The sequence below is a fragment of the Canis aureus genome, chromosome 6 (assembly GCF_053574225.1).
Source record: "Canis aureus isolate CA01 chromosome 6, VMU_Caureus_v.1.0, whole genome shotgun sequence".
NCBI lineage: Eukaryota > Metazoa > Chordata > Mammalia > Carnivora > Canidae > Canis > Canis aureus.
Window position 1 is genome coordinate 75,058,731 of NC_135616.1, and position 19,537 is coordinate 75,078,267.

General features: G+C 50.3%; 1 protein-coding gene across 1 annotated transcript; it reads left to right on the forward strand.

Moving 5' to 3' along the window:
- Positions 1 to 1,529: 1,529 nt before the first annotated feature.
- On the forward strand, positions 1,530 to 19,170 carry PIGR (polymeric immunoglobulin receptor). The gene is made up of 11 exons (XM_077902318.1): positions 1,530 to 1,692; positions 7,886 to 7,982; positions 8,951 to 9,295; positions 10,662 to 11,315; positions 12,582 to 12,914; positions 13,474 to 13,797; positions 14,881 to 15,052; positions 15,419 to 15,540; positions 16,387 to 16,518; positions 16,647 to 16,714; positions 17,796 to 19,170. The coding sequence occupies exons 2-11, from the start codon at positions 7,940 to 7,942 to the stop codon at positions 17,889 to 17,891; spliced, it is 2,289 nt and encodes a 762-aa protein (XP_077758444.1). The 5' UTR covers positions 1,530 to 1,692; positions 7,886 to 7,939; the 3' UTR covers positions 17,892 to 19,170.
- The last annotated feature ends 367 nt before the right edge of the window (positions 19,171 to 19,537 follow it).

The following is a 19,537-nucleotide window of genomic DNA, read 5'->3' on the forward strand; positions in this document are numbered from 1 at the left end:
ATAGCAAAAGTCCTACCCGAAGGAGCCCAGAAGTAGGGACAAGGGCGGCACGGAGTGGACCACAGGGAGTCTCAGGATGAGCGGGGCCCAGGGCCACTGACCAGCAGTCCAAGTCCCATCTCAGAGCACAGGGCTGTTCGTGCCCCAGCAGGAAGCCAGTGTAGAACCGCGACAGAGCCGGGTCAGAATAATGGGACATTCCTTCTTAGAGCCCCGACAGTGACGTAGAGCCACCCCCTTGCCCCTGACCCACTCACCCCAGACTTAACAGAACCAGAGGAGAGAAGGGAGACGAAAGGGAAACTGAGTCCCAGTTGAGACTCAGCTTTAAATCGGGAGTCCGGTGACAACGACCCGGAGCTCATTGAACTGGACCGAGCTTGCCCGGGAGTGACTAAGGAATTTTATTTTCTTACATTAGTCAGATCGTGCGCTGAAGGGTCTGAAATCAAGCTCCATGCTTGAAAATACAATTGCTAGTCCTGCCATCAGCTGTAGGGTTGCAGGTTAACATCCACTCCCGAGGGAGGGGTGAGCTAAAATAAGACCCGGGGCTCTGACCGCCTGTGTTTCTCTGGGACTCTATTTCTCCTTTCCTCCTTCCCCTTCTGGGCTGCGGCCCGCGGGACACTGGAGGGAGAGCCTGGGGCATCCTGCACAGGTAGGATGGGGCGGGACGGTGCGGGAGCTGGTGTGTGGCAAGGGGTGCAGGGGCACACGTGCGTGTGTGTTGGGGAGTGGGCTTCACTGGTGTGACATGGGGCTGCTAAGAGCATCTGGGGCACCTCTGGGAGGCCTAACCGGATCACGTCGGGGAGACAACCGAGGACTCACTGACAGACGGAAGGAGGATCCCCTCCACCCCCTGCCCCAGGTCGGGACACCAACACCGACTTTGCTGTGGCCCAGAGCCCGGGTCCCAAAGGAACTCTAAGGTCCACCATTTGCAGGCGAGCCCAGAAGCAGCCCGTCTCTAACCTGCATAGGGAGCGAAGTGGGAAGAGCCACAGTCCCACGCGTTCCCGGAAGCACTGAGGCTGGTAAAGTGGGGGGCTCTTCAGAAGATGTGTGAAGAGAAGACCTCCTCCGGGCGAAATACCCCAGGAAGTGGAGGGTTCCCGACTTGGTGGGGGGACATGAGGCCAGGGACTGCGAGCCATTCTGCCACCTGTGCCCCATCACCTGCACAGGAACCTCATACCACACCTGGACCAGGGGTTTACATCTAATATCTGGTTACACCCTCGACCTGCAGGTTTGGGATTACTATCCCATTTTTCAGGGAAAAAAAAAACATATATATAAAGGTGACTTGCCTAGGATCTTGCAGCTAGAAAAAGGCGGAATAGGCTCTTCATGCTTGATACTCTGTCTTGCATCCTGCAGTGATGGAGGGTTCCCTGGGAACGGCCTCCCCAAGGTCAAGGGGAGCAAATGGAACCAGTCAGAAAAGCCGAAAGGAAAGGAAAGCAAGGGATCTGTGAGAGTCACGTGGCCCTGGCCGGCCGCCAGGCCTCGGGGAGAGTGTCCCTTTAAGAGCCCAGGTGTGGGTGAAGCCCTGCACACAGTTTCAGTTTTGGCAGCACCATCTGGTGTCCTGCTGGCAACTTTGGGAAAGCCCCAGGCTGTGGACTGGCCAGTGGGCTGCGCCCCCCGAAACCGACTTGCCAGGAGAGGAGAAAGTGGCATAAAGTAAGTGTGGCTGCTCCGGGGTCTGCGAAGGGATGCATCTGGGAAGGGCCTGGGATGGTGGCTTAGGCAACCCTCGGCACTTTGGGGGGCCGCAGCCCGCGTGGCTAAGCGAGCGGTCGGGGAGCAGAGAGTCACCGTCCAGAGGTGAGCAAGGGCGCGCGTGTGCGTGGGACCCCCCACCCCTTCTCTGCAAAGTGTCAGCTGCCGGGAAGGAGGAATGCCCGTGGTCAGCATGTGTAGTCACTTCGTCCCCTGAATTCCTGACTAACTCCTCCGCAGTTCAACCTTGTGACCCTAAGCAAGTCACCCCATCGCTCTCGGAGCCTCAGTTCCTCCATCTGTAAAATGGGGATCCAAATAATACCTCTCACTCCGGTATGCGGGGTTCGCATGAGAAAATAGGTGTCACGTTGCTTTGTAACCTCCGGAGCAAAATGACAATTGTTGGGTGTTTTTCAAGTTAGCTCAGCTACCCCAGGACTCACTGAGCACCAGAGACCTGGATAAGATATTGCATCCCACGTGCCTGGCGCGTAGCAGTTGCCCCTCTGGTCTTGGAGGCTTTCCACCTCTCCTTTCTGGGGAGGGCGCCTGCAACCCCTGTTTCAGGGCCTCAGAGGGGCTCTGGGATCCTTTCCTGTTTGAACCTAGCTTTGTTCCAGTTGATTCCTGCATACGGAGGCATCATAGGCCCCATCATATCGCCCTGCCCTCGCTAGGGTGGGGGAAGGAGGTCCTCCCAGGGTGAGGTGGGTCGAGCCCCTCCCAGGCACATACAGCCTTCTGAGTCCGCTCTCCACCGGCCCCCGACTCTGCAGCCAGGAGGCCCCCCACCCTCCATGCTCCCCCCTTGCCCATCCCGACAGCATCCCCAGCCGGCCATGGGACCCTCAGCCCCAAGTGCAGCGGTTGCACAAGCTCCATTCCCAGCGCCCTCAGCTCCGCTTGGGCAACTGGCCCAGGCCTGGGGCCACCAGAACTGCGGGTGCCATGGCTCTCCCCCTTCACTAGGGGAATGGTGGGTTCTTGAGCTTCTGGAGAGGAGATGTGCCCGTCCATGGGTTAGGGTAGAAGGCAGCCGTCTGCTCCCCCAGAGCCAGCTGTGGATTCTTCATCCATCCAGCCTTCTCCTTGGCCCTGGACGTGGTGATGTAACAGAAAGAGCAATGAACCAGGAGTCAGGAGAGCCACTAGCTCTGTGACCATTGCCGGCCTCTTATCACCTCTAGACCTCTGTGGCTTTATTTTATCGATAGTGTGAAGACCACAAATTCCATGTAGTGAAGTCACGCACCCCAAGCTTTCACAGCTTCACCTCATTCCCACCTGAAACAAATCTAGGAGGTAGGCAAGGCAGGTGTCACAATCCCATCTATAGTTGAAGAAACTAATCCTCCATGGGTGAATGGGTGACTGTGAGTGGTATAAGTTCACCCAGCAAGTATGGAGGTGACATTTTGGTATAACCATTTTGCCATGGTCATGGGGACCTTTTGACATCATGTGAAAAAAAAAAAAAAAAAGACAAAATACCCAACTTAAAAAAAAAAAAAGTAATATTAGCCGTGCATGTACTTGACGGAGACCTTCCTCAGATATGTCTTGCCCTGTCTCTGGGTGGGCTGGGGCTGGGATCCCAAAGTCCCTGGCATTGACCACGTAGGAAGAAGTTTTAGAGGCGATGAGTCCAGTTACAGGAAACAAACATAGCATGCCTCACACGTGGTAGGGGCTACATAAATAGCAGCTATTATTATCTTTTAGGAAGAAATTTCCCTGTTGGCACCTACCTCTGGGTTTAGGTGTCTCTTCACAGGAACTATCTTTCCTGTGAAAAGTGAAGAGGAGAGACCCGGACTAACTTTTCTAAGAGTGGCTTTCTAGCTCCCTCCTCTCCTGAGCGCTTCTTCTCCATTTCAAGACAGCATCGCCTCTACTCTTGGTCCAGAGTACCTGAATTTGAATCCCATGGCAGTCACCTACCAGCTTTGTAACTCTGGGCAGGTTTTTCACTCTGCCTCAATTGTCTCATCAGTGAAAGGGGTTTGCCCATTTCATTCTCTCTCCTTAGGAGGGAGAATAAGTGAGGGAAACAAGGGTGAAGCACGTGAAAATAACTCCATATATGCTAGCTATAATTATATCTCCCGTTTCGAACCTACTCTCCTCTTTCAGACCATGCTGGTCCAATCAGAGTAGCTCACCCCCAGTCCTCAAAGGACACCCACTGAACAGACTTCTATTGTCTTCTCACTCTAGAACAGGGAAAGGAGAAGACCGTGTTGATTTTAGGAGGGAGATGGGAAAGGAACTAACATTTTTTAAGGACTTTGCATATGCTGTTTCATTTAATCCTTATAATGATTCTCTATACCCGGTATAATTGTCTCCAGTTTACAAATGAGGGCTTGAGGCTCACGGAGTTGAAATATCCTGCCCCCAAATCACACAGCCCCCAAGTGAGAGAGCTGTTAACCAAGCCGTGGAGCTAATGCTGTGTGCCACGCTCACGTGCACAGCAACCGTGAAAGTCAAGTGCACAGACCCCCACTCCCTTGTGCTTCAGAGTGATTGTAACCTCCTACAATTGAAGGGCACTTCATGCTATTTAAAGCACTTCCATATGCATATCCCATTATCCCCTCCATATTCCCGCATCCCACAGAAGCCTTTCTCTCTAAAAGATTCAAGAGACCGTGATGCTCATTTTACAGATGAAGGATTTGAGCCAGCATATTTTGCCCAAGTGATACAGCTCTCCTGGGGGCTGTGACAGCTCTCAGGACCTCTGAGTTCTCGTCCATCTTCTAAGCTCCTCTTCATGCAACTCTGCCTTGCATGCCCCAAACCAAGAAGGCATTTGGCAAAGTGAAAGAAATCAGCCCTGACTTTACCCTTCCCACAGACAGGATGGGGATGTAACCATTTCCAATCCTATTTGACTTTGCTGAGCAGCTGGTCGTTGCCAGATGCTCTCATGCAGGCCCCTCAGGGTTGTAGAGGTCGATCTCCGTTGGCCCTGGCTTCCAGGAGCAGGAGCAGACGAGAGAAGTATCTACACATCAGGATGGGATGGAATCAAGAACAGAGTTCTAAATTTTTGCAGAAAGATCGTCTGGAATTCTACGAAGCTTAATCCCAGGGCTTTATGGAGCTGGTATTTCAAATGCTTAATTTATGCTTAAACTTTGCATAAATGCAGGCCACTTTAGACAGGGACCAGACTAGAAAGTCTTGGATCTTTCTAGCTCATACATTCTTCAGGCCCCTTGACTGTTCTCTCTCTATTTTCTTGCCTTCTAGAATTCTTATTCCCTTCCCCCAACATTGCCTTTACTTGGAGAGTCTCCCACACTCTAGGACTTCTATAAATCACATAAACTCTCCTAAGCTCCTATCTGTCATTTCAAGCCTGAGGCCCTTCCAAACCACACAGACTGCTGTCTCTCCCTTAGTGACAATGCAGTTTCTGGGATCACTCTAGTATATGCTCTGCTCCTGCACCCAAGGGAGATAGAAGGGATAGTCCCAAATGGACTCAGGCAGTGCCTCTCCTAGAAGTAGGCAGACACCTCTCAGTCCAGGCCAAGGAAAGCCCCATCCCCAGCCAGGCCAGTCACTCCCCACTCCTCTGAGCTCCAAACTTCTTGCTCCTCCAAGCTCACACTCACAGGAAGTCACCAGAAACTGCCAACTTGGCTTCAGTCTCTGTAGTACACGCTTTCTGTCCTCCCTCAAGCCTGTGGGGCTGTGAGAACCTTGACTGACCCTCTGCTCTGTACCAAACAGATGAAAAGCTCAGAGTGGCTAAAGGCCATGTGGTCCACCAGCAGCCATGCTAAGCCCTAGTCCAGGAGATCCCTCTCCCTCTGAATAAAAATGGAAACTATAGATTCGATGGACAAAGTTTTGGATCCCAAGCTAGTAGAGCTGAAGTTCAGTCACTCTAATAATGGAAGGGGAATCAGCTAGATTAGTTTTTTAAGGTAACAAATTCTGTTCTCCAGCATAGCTTACAACTCTGTCCCAATCCACAATTGTGTAGACATGTTATAAATATGTCAGAGATAGTAACTTGGGAACACGAGAATGATTTACAATATCCCATCTAGCTGGGAAAAAGAACAACTCCGGTTATGAGGACAAGAAAAAGTGCCTCCATGCATGATACCCTAGCCTATGTAGATTCCCCAAAGGACAGGTCCCTCTGCTCATCTAAGTAACCCAATTCTGCTGTGAGTCTTGGGGCCAAAAATCTCTCCAACCTTTAGTTCTTCCATCTACAACATGAAGATAATTATATCTACCTCTTGGGTTGCTGTGATGATGGATGAAGTCATAAAAGAAAAGCAATTAGCAAAGCCAAATGGTGCCATAGTAGGTGCCCAATAAATTTTATGCTCTTTCCTTAAGCAAATTATTTAAACCAGCTCCAACCACCATGGACCCTGGGACATGAATTTCCCAGGTTTGAGAGAAAATTCTGGTTTGGAGAGGAAGGGATCTCTAATGATACTCAAGTCCCAGGGTCCTTTCAGAGAAACAGAGAAACTATGCTTCAAGTTTGACTTTGAACAGAGTCCTGAGAGTGGGGGCGCCCTCGCTCTCCCATCATCTCCCCTGTGATTATACTGTGTTCCTCACCAAAGTCATTCTCTGCCTGCTTTGCCTTCCCAGCTGTGCACACCTGATGCTCTTGTCCCTGGCCTGAGGCTGTGCAAAGGGTTATGGGTCCGTGTGCGTATCCTCTCCCCAGGTGGACATTCCCAGCCATTTAAGCAGGTCACAAATGGAGGAAGCCTGGGCCAGAAGTTGTGGCCTGCCCCCCACTTGGGAAAAGCAGGCATCTGCCTCTCAATAACTGCAAGCAAATCACTTTTATCAATCCAGACGAGGTACTGCATCCCTCAGCTCAGCCCATGGGAAGACCTATTCTTGTCTCAGAGAAATATTAAGGAGCTTGCTTATCTAAAGGTGAGAAGAGGAACCAGAACTAAGGAAAGCACTTCTGGCTTGACTCTTAAAAGCAAGTGGCATTTTGTCATTGCCCTCAAGGCCAGTGCAAACTGCAGGTGGTAATTTCCCTGGGTCTCTGCAGCCGGCCCATTCCAAGCCTTCCAGAGGAGACAGACTTCTCAGCCTTCTGACATCTGGTCCCACCTGGAAGTCTCTCTCATGGTGACCCGTAGTGTCCCCTCAGATGGTTTCCCTAGCCAGCATCTCCCGAGTGTATCCAGTTTGGAGCTGATGCTGGCATTTGGCTAAGAACCTACCCTAGAAGTTAATCATTGGCCTCGAATGAAAGGTCCGGGGCAATTAACTAGAATCAAGAAAACGTCAGGCTGCCACCTGACACCCATATCTGTGCCCTCCTTCCCTAACCCACACTCCTTATTCTTCCAAAGAACTGGAGAAACAGAATGCCTTTATCTGCACAAGGAAATAAAAAGGTTCCTTGCTGGGGAATTCCCCCACGGAAAAGAAATAACCAAGACAAACAGCTCTATTGCCTTTGGCTCAAGCAAATGAAGGGAGTCTCTGGGGGCGGGAGCAGGGGTGAGGGTGGTAAGGGGAAGCTGGGAGATCACTCCCTGAGCTTCCTAGTGCTTAGAGCTTCCTTATCTTTATAGGTCCTCATTACTGCCCCGTGCTTGTTGACATGGTTTTCTCCCTTAATGCTCTCATTGTCAAGTCCACTCCAAGGTTAAAGCCTACTGAAGTCCGTGGGAAAGTGGCGTTCCTCTGTCCCCCTCTTTCCTCCTCTGGGCTGCAGTGAGGCCGATCCCTGGGACCCTCAGACTGCACCCCCTGCCCCAGCTGAAACAGAGAGATGGGGCCACTTGTGGCTATAACCATTCATCCAGTGAGCTATTCCTGAGATCTTACAGATCTTGCCTAGGACCATGCCTCCCAGATGGGGACATAGGAAAAATGGCACCTGTGTCCTTACCCCAAAAGGAACGTGCAGCTTAGTTGAGAAGACAAATATCGACACATAACTATTAAGGAATAAAAAGCACTGTGGGATAATGGGACTTGGAAGTGTAATGGGAAAGGCGGAGCCATTCATTCTTTCAAAAGGATTTATGTCAGTTACTGGAGGTACAACACCAAACAGGTGTTACAGGAACTCGACGGCCTAATTGGCCTTGGAAAATACAAGATTGTCATCTTTTGTATTGTTGTCTTTCAGCTTCCCACAAAGAAGTTGACCTGAGTGGCACAGCCCCCTCAGGAGCCACTAGCGATGAGGCCCCTCTTCCTCGCCTGCCTGCTGGCTGTCTTTCCAGGTGCGTCTTTCAGGCCCTGGCCCAACCCTCCAGGACCCAGTTCCCTGGGAACACTGAAATCATGCCTATACCCAGAGATGTCACTCTCAAAACTTGCACTCCCTTGAGGAGGAGTCACACAGACGATGCAGAAAGGTCACGTCTCAAAAAAACCCACAATGACCAAGTGTTGGGGGTCTGGAACAGGAATGGCAATTCCTCATTTCAAGGCCAGGAGTCTTCACCAGGTCTTCCCCAGGAGGGTGGAAAAAAAAACCTTGACCTCGAACCAGACATCCCTATAAGTTGCTCTGGGGTTTTGAGGAAATGACTTATCCTTCTTGGCTGTCAATATTTTAATCTGGGAAAAGAAAAAGAGAAAAGAACCTACAAAATGTTTTTGGAAATATAAGAAAATAGGGACCCCTGAGTGACTCAATGGTTGAGCATCTGCCTTAGCTCAGGGCGTGATCCCGGGGTCCTGGAATCGAGTCCCATATCGGGCTTCCTGCAGGGGGCCTGCTTCCCCCTCTGCCTATGCCTCTGCCTCTTTCTCTGTGTGTCTCTAAGAAAGAAAGAATGAAAGAAAGAAAAAAGAAAGAAAGAAAGAAAGAAAGAAAGAAAGAAAGAAAGAAAGAAAGAAAGAAAGAAAAAATAGCAAATGCAATGGGGTAGTCCCCACAAAGTGCCCTTTTTTTAATGAACAAGGATATCACTAAATAAGTTTGCTGTTCCATTGTCCTTAAAATGGTGATCTTTAATGTGTTACAGTTAGAGTTTAATAATGATTAATCAACCATTTTACCCAATTGCAGCAAATCATGTAGCGTTGTCTAGTAGCAGTTGTCCCACTGTAGAACACAGCAAATAATCCACAGAAGGCACATGTGCTGGGGGGAATATTCATCTCCTGGGGCAGGCTATCTGGATCTTTTCAGTAGGCTTTACCTCCCAGGGCCTCAGAAAACCTCTGTCTTTTGTCCCCACAGTGGTCTCCACGAAGAGTCCCATATTCGGTCCCCAGGAAGTGAACATTGTGGAAGGTGGCTCAGCATCCATCACATGCTACTATCCAGCCACCTCTGTCAACCGGCATACCCGGAAGTACTGGTGCCGGCAGGGAGCCAAGGGCCGCTGCACAACCCTCATCTCTTCGGACGGCTACGTCTCCAAGGACTACGAGGGCAGAGCCAACATCACCAACTTCCCAGACAGCAGCACATTTGTGATGAACATTGACCACCTCACCCAGAATGACTCTGGGCGCTATAAGTGTGGTCTGGGCATTAACAGCCGAGGCTTGTCCTTTGATGTGAGCCTGGATGTCAGCAAGGGTAAGAATCCAGGTTCCCTGGACTCCTCTGGAAGAGTGAGAGGGACTCATCTCAGTTGCAATGGGAGGGCTTGAGGAAGAATTTCCTGAGAGGGAAGAGTGTCTGGCACGGGGTAGGGAAGGCTGTGAGTTCTTTTCCCAGAGGCAAGGACTCTTCATAATAGAACCTGGAAATGAGACAGATGGGACCTCCTTGGGGGTGATGGGTACACTTTCTAGGTCTTCAAGGCCTATAACATCGTAGGGTTTTACCAAGGCAGTAGCTTAGAAGAGCATCAGGAGGACAAGTTCTCTCACTGTGTTTGCTGTAGGTGTGGCAAGAGGTCTTTGAGCTGAGGGAGACAGAAAAGGCAGGGAGAGATTTATAGAGATCCTCAAATTCCTGCCATTAGTGCACCCTTCAGATTAAGACCTTAGGTCACCAGAAGGCTTCTTACGAAATGCATTTTTTTAAAAACCTGGTACCCATTAGGCCATCAACACCCTCAGCATAAATTAAATGATCAGTTCCTAAGGAGTGGTCCACTGAACAAGCCTATTCTAGTTGAGGAAAAAGAAAAATAAGAAGATCTTTCTGACAAGTGTTCAACAACACAGGGCATTTTAGATAATCAAGGGAAATTAAGAGAGAAAGAGGTCTTAAGAGAAGAAAATTGGAAGGATACTCAAAGATATGTTTTATTCCTTTGGGATATGCCCAGTGTTATCTGTGAACTGAATAAAGAGTTCATTCAGGTGGTCATGGAGAGTCATAAAAAGGAAGAATTTTAAGAGCTGAGGAGAGCTTGGAATTGACCCTATACAGGATGCTTGGAAGAACGCTGGGGACAATGAATATACAGCATCTGATTAAACACTTTAAGTGGCAGAAATTCATTACTTTACAAAGCAGCTCATTCCATGTCTGGATGGTTGTAAATTTTAGAAATTTCTATCACAATGTACTGAAATCCATCACCCTATATGAACATCCATTCTGTGTAATTTCAACACACATTAATTTGGGCACCTACTTTGTATTAGCATCATGCCTGGCACTGCAGGGGAGTCAAACTTGTGTAAAGCGTGTCTTTGCTCTCAAGGGACTGCCAGACTGTGGGGAACATAATTAACTATATGCGAGATCAGATTGTAATAAGAGATACAGATATAAGTGTCATGAGAGCCCAGAGGAAGAAGAGACTAGTGTCAGCTTGTGGGGGGGCTTCACGGAGGAGACAGCAATAAGGCTGGGTCTTGGAAGACATATTCTGACAGTGTCCCTCTGGCAAGGAGGGCAATGAAGGTGATAGGCACACCCAGACCTCCACTGGGAATACTGAGCTGCCCTGTGTTGCAAGAAAGTGAAATCACCCCTTATCTTGCAGGTCCTGGGCCCCTAGGTGACACTGAAGTCTACACAGCTGACTTGGGTGGCACAGTGACCATCAACTGCCCTTTCAAGCCTGAAAATTCTGAGAAGAAGAAGTCTGTGTGTAAGAAGACAGACAAGGGCTGTGTCACAGTCATTGACTCCACTGGAGAAGTCAACTCTGACTATGGTGGCAGAATAGAGCTTGAAATTATGGGCACCGACCAATTAGCATTCAGCTTCATTATCAAGCAAGTCCAGCTCAGTGATGCTGGGAGGTACGTCTGCCAGATTGGGGAAGATACCATTGGTGAGAAGAGCAACGTTGACCTCCAAGTGCTGAAGCCTGAGCCTAACCTGCTTTATGGAGATCTGAGGGGCTCCGTGATCTTTGACTGTGCCCTGGGCTCCGACGTGGAAAATATGGCCAAATTTCTGTGCCGGATGAGCAATGAGGAAGCCTGCGATGTGGTCATCAACACCCTGGGGAAGAAGGATCGGTCTTTTGAGGGCAGGATCCTGCTCATTCCCAAGAACAAGCGCTCCTTCAGCGTGCATATCACCAACCTGAGGAAAGAGGATGCAGGGAACTACCTGTGTGGTGCCCATTCTGATGGCGAGCCTCAAAAAGGCTCACCCATCCAGGCCTGGCAACTCTTTGTCAATGAAGGTGAGACCTGAGACGGGGAGGGGAAGAGGGGAGTCAGCCCAGCAGGTGGGTGCCTGGCTCACACCCTGTGAGTCTATCCAATATCCAACAGTCGCCAATGTCATCTGCTCCCCATCGAGCCTTAAACTACATGCTATGTGGACAGCTGGACAGGAGAGCAAGAAAACACAGTCTCAGCCTTGCATTATTTACTAATTCTTCTCTGTCAAAGGTCTTTTGATGGCTGTCCTTGATTAATGAGAAGGAAAGGGACACTCCTCATTGAGGCAAGGCTGCAGGTTGTTTGGGGCTCAGAGAGCCACTATGAGGACTTAGCATGGAATCCCAGTGCCATGGCAGAGCTTGCAAGGGCCACCTGTCCCTTCTCCCTGTCTTTTGAGCAGGATGGCACCTCATCCCTCACATTCGAATGGGAGAAAGTTTGGCTTATCTTGGTCTTAGCGCTCTCCCAGGAAGGCAATGCCCCAGCCTCTAACTTTCCCTTTCAACATCTCACAGGGGTATTTGTTATTCCACCACCTGGCCTACTCAGCTCTAGTTTGGCAAGCCAGCAAGGTGGTGAAGTCATTGGATCCCTGCTGCCCTCACCTGGGAGCACCCTGCATAGTTACCCTCATGAGAAACAGCAAACCAGTACTTGCAGTTGATTGTCACTTGTGACTTTTTGCTTAAGGGGCTCCCATTCCTTGCTCGTCACTTGTATATCTAGCTTGATCCTCACCACATTCCTCAGCATCTTCAGTCATCCAGTGCTCCCACCGGATGTCAGCTTTAGTTTTTTGGAGAATGGCCATCTTTTTTTCTGAGATGGCCCTCGGGGTCTTCAGCAAGTAAAGCTTCTGTGCTACACAGTTTATATTTTAAATCGCACCAAATCGTAAATGTATTTTCTTAATTTGGAGAAAAACCATCTGGTCATTGTTACGGGATGAGCTAATAAACAGCCAAAAACTTAGATAGAGAGAGATTTTATAAGAAGCCCAAAGAGAAGAACTGATGGTCTCTCCTTAAACTCCTCCCATTCTCTGCACAGAATAAGGTGGGGAGAGGAAACAAGAGACCCAGACGAGTGGTGAAGGTCACTGGAGTCTGGTTGCACGTCTCCAGCTCCAGGCTCTGTGACATTAGGAAATTCCTTCTCATTTTCTGAGCAGAATGAGGCAAATAATCGACCCCTGACTCTCCACCCTCGCAGAGACCATGGGGGGGGGAGGCGGCCTATACCATGTTGGTAATGTTCCATTCCATCTCTGCCTGTACTCCTAGAGACCGTAATTCCTCCTAGCCCCTCTGTGGTGAAAGGTGTGGTCGGAGGCTCTGTGGCGGTGTTCTGTCCCTACAAGCCTAAGGAAACAAACAGCCTGAAGTACTGGTGTCGCTGGGAAGACACTCAAAATGGTCTCTGCCGATCTCTGGTGGAGAGTGATGGGGGGGTTACGGAGCAGTACGAGGGCAGGCTCGCACTGCATGAAGAGCCAGGCAATGGCACCTACACGGTCATCCTCAACCAGCTCACCGCCAACGATGCTGGCTTCTACTGGTGTCTGACCAACGGCGATACTCACTGGAGGTCCATGGTGAAGCTCCAGGTCGTCGAAGGTAAGAGCTGAACTGGGCCAAGGGAAGGGGGGTGGGCAGCCCTAGGACCTACCAGTCAGAAGTGACATCTCCCTCAACCACCTTCTTCCCATCTCACTGATGGGACAGACCTCAGGAGAGGGCCCACCTGTCGACATATGTTTTCATGACTGTAACAGGTACCCTTTCCCATGCACACCCCGCGCTCTCCGAACTACCACATGTTGCACCTTTTATTATCAAAAACATTGGCCTCTTTTACAGTATATGTGCCACCAGCTGAAGCAGAGTACAGATCTTTGTATTGAGTCTAGAAGAGAAGAACAAGGAAAGCAAACTGAGGTCAATGTGCGAGAGTCTAGATTAGTGTGTTAGTCTGGATTCATGCATGAGGGTCATCAATAATAATTATTATGTGGGCACATAATTACATTCTTTATGCATCCAGTATAATGTATTTATTTATAATGCTATCCAGAGAGGAAATAGGCCATGGACAAAGGTCCCCGCCATACCCACTTTCCTGCAGTATCACCAATGCCAACTTGTGTGCCTATCTCTTTCTCCCTCCCTGCTCTAGGAGAACCGAGCCTCAAGGTGCCCAACAATGTCACTGCTTTGGTGGGAGAGACTTTGAAGCTCCCCTGCCACTTCCCATGCAAATATTACTCCTATGAGAAATACTGGTGCAAATGGAGTAACAAAGATTGCAAAATCCTGCCCAGCCAAGGCGAAGGGCCCAGCGACGCCTTTGTGAACTGTGACCAGAATAGCCAGATCGTTTCTCTGTCTTTGGACCCAGTCTCCAAGGAGGATGAAGGCTGGTACTGGTGTGGAGTGAAGAACGGCCTCCGATACGGAGAGACCATGGCTGTCTACGTGGCAGTCAAGGAGAAGGTAAAAGGTAAGTCTCTGAAGACAAGATGGTCTGTGCTCCCCAGGACACCAGAGCAGCCTCCTACCTACCAGCTATTCCAACGGAGGTGGCTCCCAGGTTTGGCTACAAGAAACTGGAAGCAGGGGGAGACTTATCCTCTATCTAGTCTCATTTACCCTATATAAGGAGCATCTGAAATAAACGTACAAACCAAAAAAAAAAAAAAAAAATGGGCTTGCCGTACAACCTCAGCTTCAAGACAAATCCAATGGTTGCCCCTTCAAGCTATTTTGAAGCCCTTTCTATAAAAGAAATCTTCTACACAGTGGAATTTCAAAGTCATTATCCCATGCACTATACTCTGCCAAAGCCTACTCTCAAAAAAGGGCCAGATATCTTCATGTATAAGATCTGATGAGACGGGGATCCCTGGGTGGCGCAGCGGTTTGGCGCCTGCCTTTGGCCCAGGGCGTGATCCTGGAGACCCAGGATCGAATCCCACGTCAGGCTCCCGGTGCATGGAGCCTGCTTCTCCCTCTGCCTGTGTCTCTGCCTCTCTCTCTCTCTCTGTGTGACTATCATAAATAAATAAAATTAAAAAAAAAAAAAAAGATCTGATGAGAAAATTAAGGCAACTTCTTCTAGCATGTTTGCATTTTAAGGCTCTTTTTAATACGTCGCATGAAATGTTTTATCCCTATAGGGTATGATTAGTCCCTCTAGAAATCCTACTGTGTCTGGGTCCCACTGGTCTGGTTCACCGAGGGGCCCATTGCCAAGCTACCAGCGGGGGGCAGCATGACTGCACTCAGCCCTGCCATCAGGAGACCCGGGGGCAGGATTTCAAAAACAGAAAAATCTCCCTGTCTCCAAATGATGGGTCAGCCCTTAGGCAGAGCCGGATCTATGCCGTGGAGCCTTATAGACGGAAGTGAATTTGGTGCGAATGGGACAGAGGCCATCTGTTTCTAGTTCTCCTGGACTCTAAGAGCCTCGAGACCTCACCCTGGCACGGTGATTGCTAATGAAATCCCTCTCCTCGGATTCCCTAACCTCAAGGAGTGAAAACAGAGAAAGAACAATAATCCAGCCCGCCTTGTCTTTTTCCAGGGTCCCAAGATGTCAGCCAGGTGAATGCTGCTCCTGGTGAGGAGGCGGTAGAGTCAAATGTCCGGAAGGTTGAGAGCAAAGTCGTTCAGAATCCCAGGCTTTTGGTGGACAACGTAGCAGTGGAGACTGGAGACGCTGCTGGTGGGAACAGAGCATCCGTAGACACCAGCAGGTGAGAGAGAACCTCCCAGAGGAGGGGGGCCTGAGGTTGGGCCGTGGGGACCACAGAGGAGAGCCTGTGTGCCTCTCACTGGTGGGGCAGCCCTCACTGCCTCGGTGTGTGCGCAGGAGGGGCCGGTGGTGCTCTCTACCCTTCTCCTGCGGCCTAGGTGGTGTCCACCGTTCAGTTCAATTTCCCAGGCCTGAGACGCAGAGAAGGCCCAGTCCCCACCTTTGCCATGTCTGGAAAGTCTCCTTTCAAGAGGAGAGCTGGGGGCTGTATCAAGAGGAGGGAACGGAAGCTAGTGGGACCCAACCTGCTGGCACATCCTGGGACCCCAGGCTTCCCTTCCAGTGACTAACTCAGTCCCTTTTCCAGCTCCGCAGGACAAAGCGGGAGCTCCAAAGTGCTTCTCTCCACCCTGGTGCCCCTGGGCCTGGTGCTGGCAGTGGGGGCCGTGGTAGTGGCAGTGCTCAGAGCGCGGCATAGGAAGAATGTCGGTGAGTACCCGGGATGCCCTTGCCCCACCCTCCATCTCCAGTCCTGAGCCTTTGGGCCTCACCGGGGTGCTTAGCTGCCTTCAGCGTGGGGCTGCCACGGTCCCTGAGAAAGCGTTCTGGGAAAGTGGGGTGGGCAAAGATGAGCTCGTACTCGAAATTCACATTAAGCGCTGCTCTCTCTGGAAGGCCACCTGTAATGGCTCAGGGCCCACGTTCAGAGGCCAGGAGGAGGAACTCAGGATGCAGGGGGAATGACGCTTCTGGCCTACTTTGAGAACTGGCTGGCCGTGTGACTTCGGGTATCCCCACTTCATGCCTCAGTTTCCCCAGGACTTGGGGTAATAATAGTAATAAGTGCCTCACAGGGCTGATGCAAGGACAGAAGGAAGCACTATGCTTTGAAAGGTCAGGGGTTGTTGGGGTGCCTGGGTGATTCAGTCGGTTGTGCATCTGACTCTTGGTTTCAGCTCGGGTCATGATCTCAGGGTCATGGGGTTGAGCCCCACATTGGGCATCACTCTTGGCTTCTCTCCCTTTCTCTCACTTTTCCTCTGCCCCATCGCCTTCCCATGCTCTCTCTCTCAATAAATAAGTAAATAAATATATCTTTAAAAAAAAATAAAGAAAAGAGAAAGAAAGGTCAGGGGTTGTTGAGTCTTGATTCTCCGTGAGAAGGGAAGGGTGAAGGAGACTCTGATCATTTCCATTCTGCTCTGGGTCGGAGTCAGAGATGAGAGACCTGCCGTGCTGCCCCCTCCAGCTATGCTGCGGGGCTCCCTCAGAGGCAGCACATCCTGCCCGCCTATGTCCTCTGTCCCTCCGCCAACTCCTCTTTCTCCTGGACAGACCGGATTTCGATTAGAAGCTACAGGACCGACATTAGCATGTCAGACTTTGAGAACTCCAGGGATTTTGGTGCCAATGACAACATGGGAGCCTCTCAAGTCATTCAGGAGACAACTCTCGAAGGACATGATGGTAGGTCTCTCACTCAGGGGAATGCCTCACCACACCCCTCCCTGGGAGAGCAAGAGTTAGACCTGACCCTGCCTCTGGGGTGGGAATATAAGGCCAGTGAAGGCTAATCTCCCCACCTTGCTCCTCAGAGTGCAGTGCTGCCACCACCACCACCGAGAAGACCATGGAGTCTGAAGAACCCAAGAAGGCAAAACGAGTAAGAGTGAGGAGGGGGAGGGAGGCCTCATTGTGTGACAAGGAAGTGCAACATGAGGGACAGCAGTTAGACTTCAGAAGAAACTACCTCAACGTGGGTGGGGGCTGATGTCAGAATAGGGAAGGTAGTGGAAATCGTGCTCGGGAGAACTTTTGGAGGACAAGATGTGTCTTATTGCTTGTGGCACCTGTGTGGTTGAGGCAGGGGGAGGGGGTGAGCTGATGGGCTGCGAACACGTGGGAGGCAGCGAGGCTGAGGGTTAAGAAGAAAGTGCATAGACGCTTGCAGACACAGGGTGGGAAAGGTCAAATGTCAAATGCTGGTGATTAGGTGGATCCTTCTCCTGGACTGCGGAGGGAACCGGTGCACTTGACGCCACCCAGCCTCCCTTGAGCATTTGCTCAGGACCAGCCTTCTGCTTGGGTTTGAAAGACATTTGCTGGCACTGGGCAATTTGGTAGTCACCAGAAGCCCTTCCCCGCCCCAACCAAGTGCCATATAACTCGCAATCCTACCAGAAGTGACTCCTGGCACTGGGTCACATATCACCCTCCTCCTACCCCCTGTGCCTCCTTAATCCCAGGGTGTTAATGCTTGCTATCATATCCACTCTCCCTGGAAGCAGCAGAGCCCCCCAAATCTGGAACAAGTAGGGGATTAAGCTGGTCCTGGAGATGGCTTTCCCCTCCAGCTCTGTGTCGTTGCCAAGCTCCATCTCGGAGCAGGTGGTAAAAGAAAAACATGAACCAATGTGGCTAACACCAGTCTAGAGCACCTCGCTTGTGGACTGTGTGGGCAGAGCTTCCGGGGACAGGCCCAAGCAACAGAGGTGGTTCCACTCTACGTGTCAGAAGACGGTAGTGAGACAAGGGGAGATATTTTTAGAAACTGTAACTTTCCGCTTCTCAAAATTAGTCCTTGGTGAGCACAGAGAACTAGAATGAGAGCAATAGGGCAACACAGGCTTGGAGTGCTTAGGCCAAGATTACGGATGCAGGATATTTAGTGCCTACCCTCCCTCCCACCCCCACCCCCTGAGCCAGTGTCCCAAACACTGACTCCTGTCCTGTTGCCCCCTTAGTCCTCCAAGGAGGAAGCCGACATGGCCTACACCGCCTTCTTGCTCCAGACCAACAACATGGCTGCCGACGTCCAGGAGGGCCACGGGGAAGCCTAGGCGCCCGCCAGCTGCTCTGTCCTCTCCCACCACTCATGACAATCGCCTTCAGAATCATATTGATCCTCAGGGGACCTCAGCTCCAGGGGGCTTCACTGCACTCACACTCCACTTTCCTACCTGCGCTCAGAGGATTTGCTGGTCCCTACTCAGTTAGTACTCAAACCTGGCCTAACTGTTCCTGGTGGGGTTGAGGGGTCCAGAGGGGTTCCCTCTGCAGCTTCTTTTACCAAGAGAACCCAAGATATAGGAGAATTAAGATCTTAGAGGCACCTTTCAGAAAAAAGAGATCACATGGGTGGGGAGCTAAGTTCAGAAAGAAGGCTTTTCTGCACATTTCTAATGGGATCCTCAACGGGATTGTCCTCTCCACTCCACCCTTCCTTCTCTCCATCTCCCCCTCCCTTCCATCTTCTCTTCTTTCCTCCCTTCCATCTTTTCCTTCTTTCTCTTCTTTTTCCTTCAAATACATATTTGGATACGCACTAGAATCAAGGTGCTCTTCTAGACACTGGGACACAGACCACAGACCCAGCCAACAGCCTTTAGGTAAACACCACTGAATCCTCGGAAGCTGCAGTTCTTCTCAGTATAGTTATACTCACCAAGGCCTGAAATCCTCACCAGGGACACTCACCTCCGCCCATAGTGGGAGAAATCATAACCTGTCTGGAGTCCTAGGGCCTGAGGGATCATGTAACATGGGCATACACACAAGGAATCATAAACACATATGCTAACCACTTCACAGCAGACAAAATTGAGGTCCTGAGAGGTGGAGAGGTTTGCTCGAAGGTACCATGTATCATAAACTAGTGTCAAAACCAGGGGTGGCGTCTCCTGTCCTCTTGGCCAGGAATCTCTCTACAAGAGCCCCTGCACTCCTGATGGAGGCAGAGTTTTAGAATAATGAGGAGGAAGAGGAAGAGAAAAACATAATGGAGACTGGTCTTTCACATGCCCTACTCCCCCCCCGGGGAGGAGGACTCTTTTCCCTTTCTGTCACTCAGATGACCCAAAAGAGTGTTTGGCCACTCTTTTATACACTTACGTGGATAAGCCACTTATGTGAAGCCACTTATGCCAAGAGTTTCCAAGCAAAGGGAAGGAAAGGAGGTGTTTGATGATGCCAGGGAGGGGCTGATCTCCAAAGAGCTAAGGTTTAAGGTCTTTTCCCCTCTGAGCTCTGTACTTCCACCAGCACCTACCAGCTGACAGTTGCTTACAAATCAAAAATGTGACTTCATTGATAATTAAAGACCGTGATTGCCACCAAGAAGGCTCAGACTGCATTTGTCCCCATACCTTCCATTTCCCAGACAACCCCTTCAGAGTATTTTGCTTTGGTCCCACTTTTAGGCCCCCCATGCTGTGGCCCTTAGTCAAAGTTCCCCCCACCTCCAATGCTGGGCTGAGGGAGGCTAGCAGACTGCCTACAACTGGGACCAAGATGATCTTCAATAAAAGAAGTGTTTGGGGTCTCCACCAATGGTCAGGACCTTAAAGTTCTGTGTTACAGAATGTAATACACCAAAAGCAAATGTAACTGTGCTTCTCTTTGGCATTAAAAAAAAAAAATCTTTGCTAAGCATCCATGGAATACTTGACCTTGAATCTCATAACTTCCTGGGGTACCCTCCCAGATG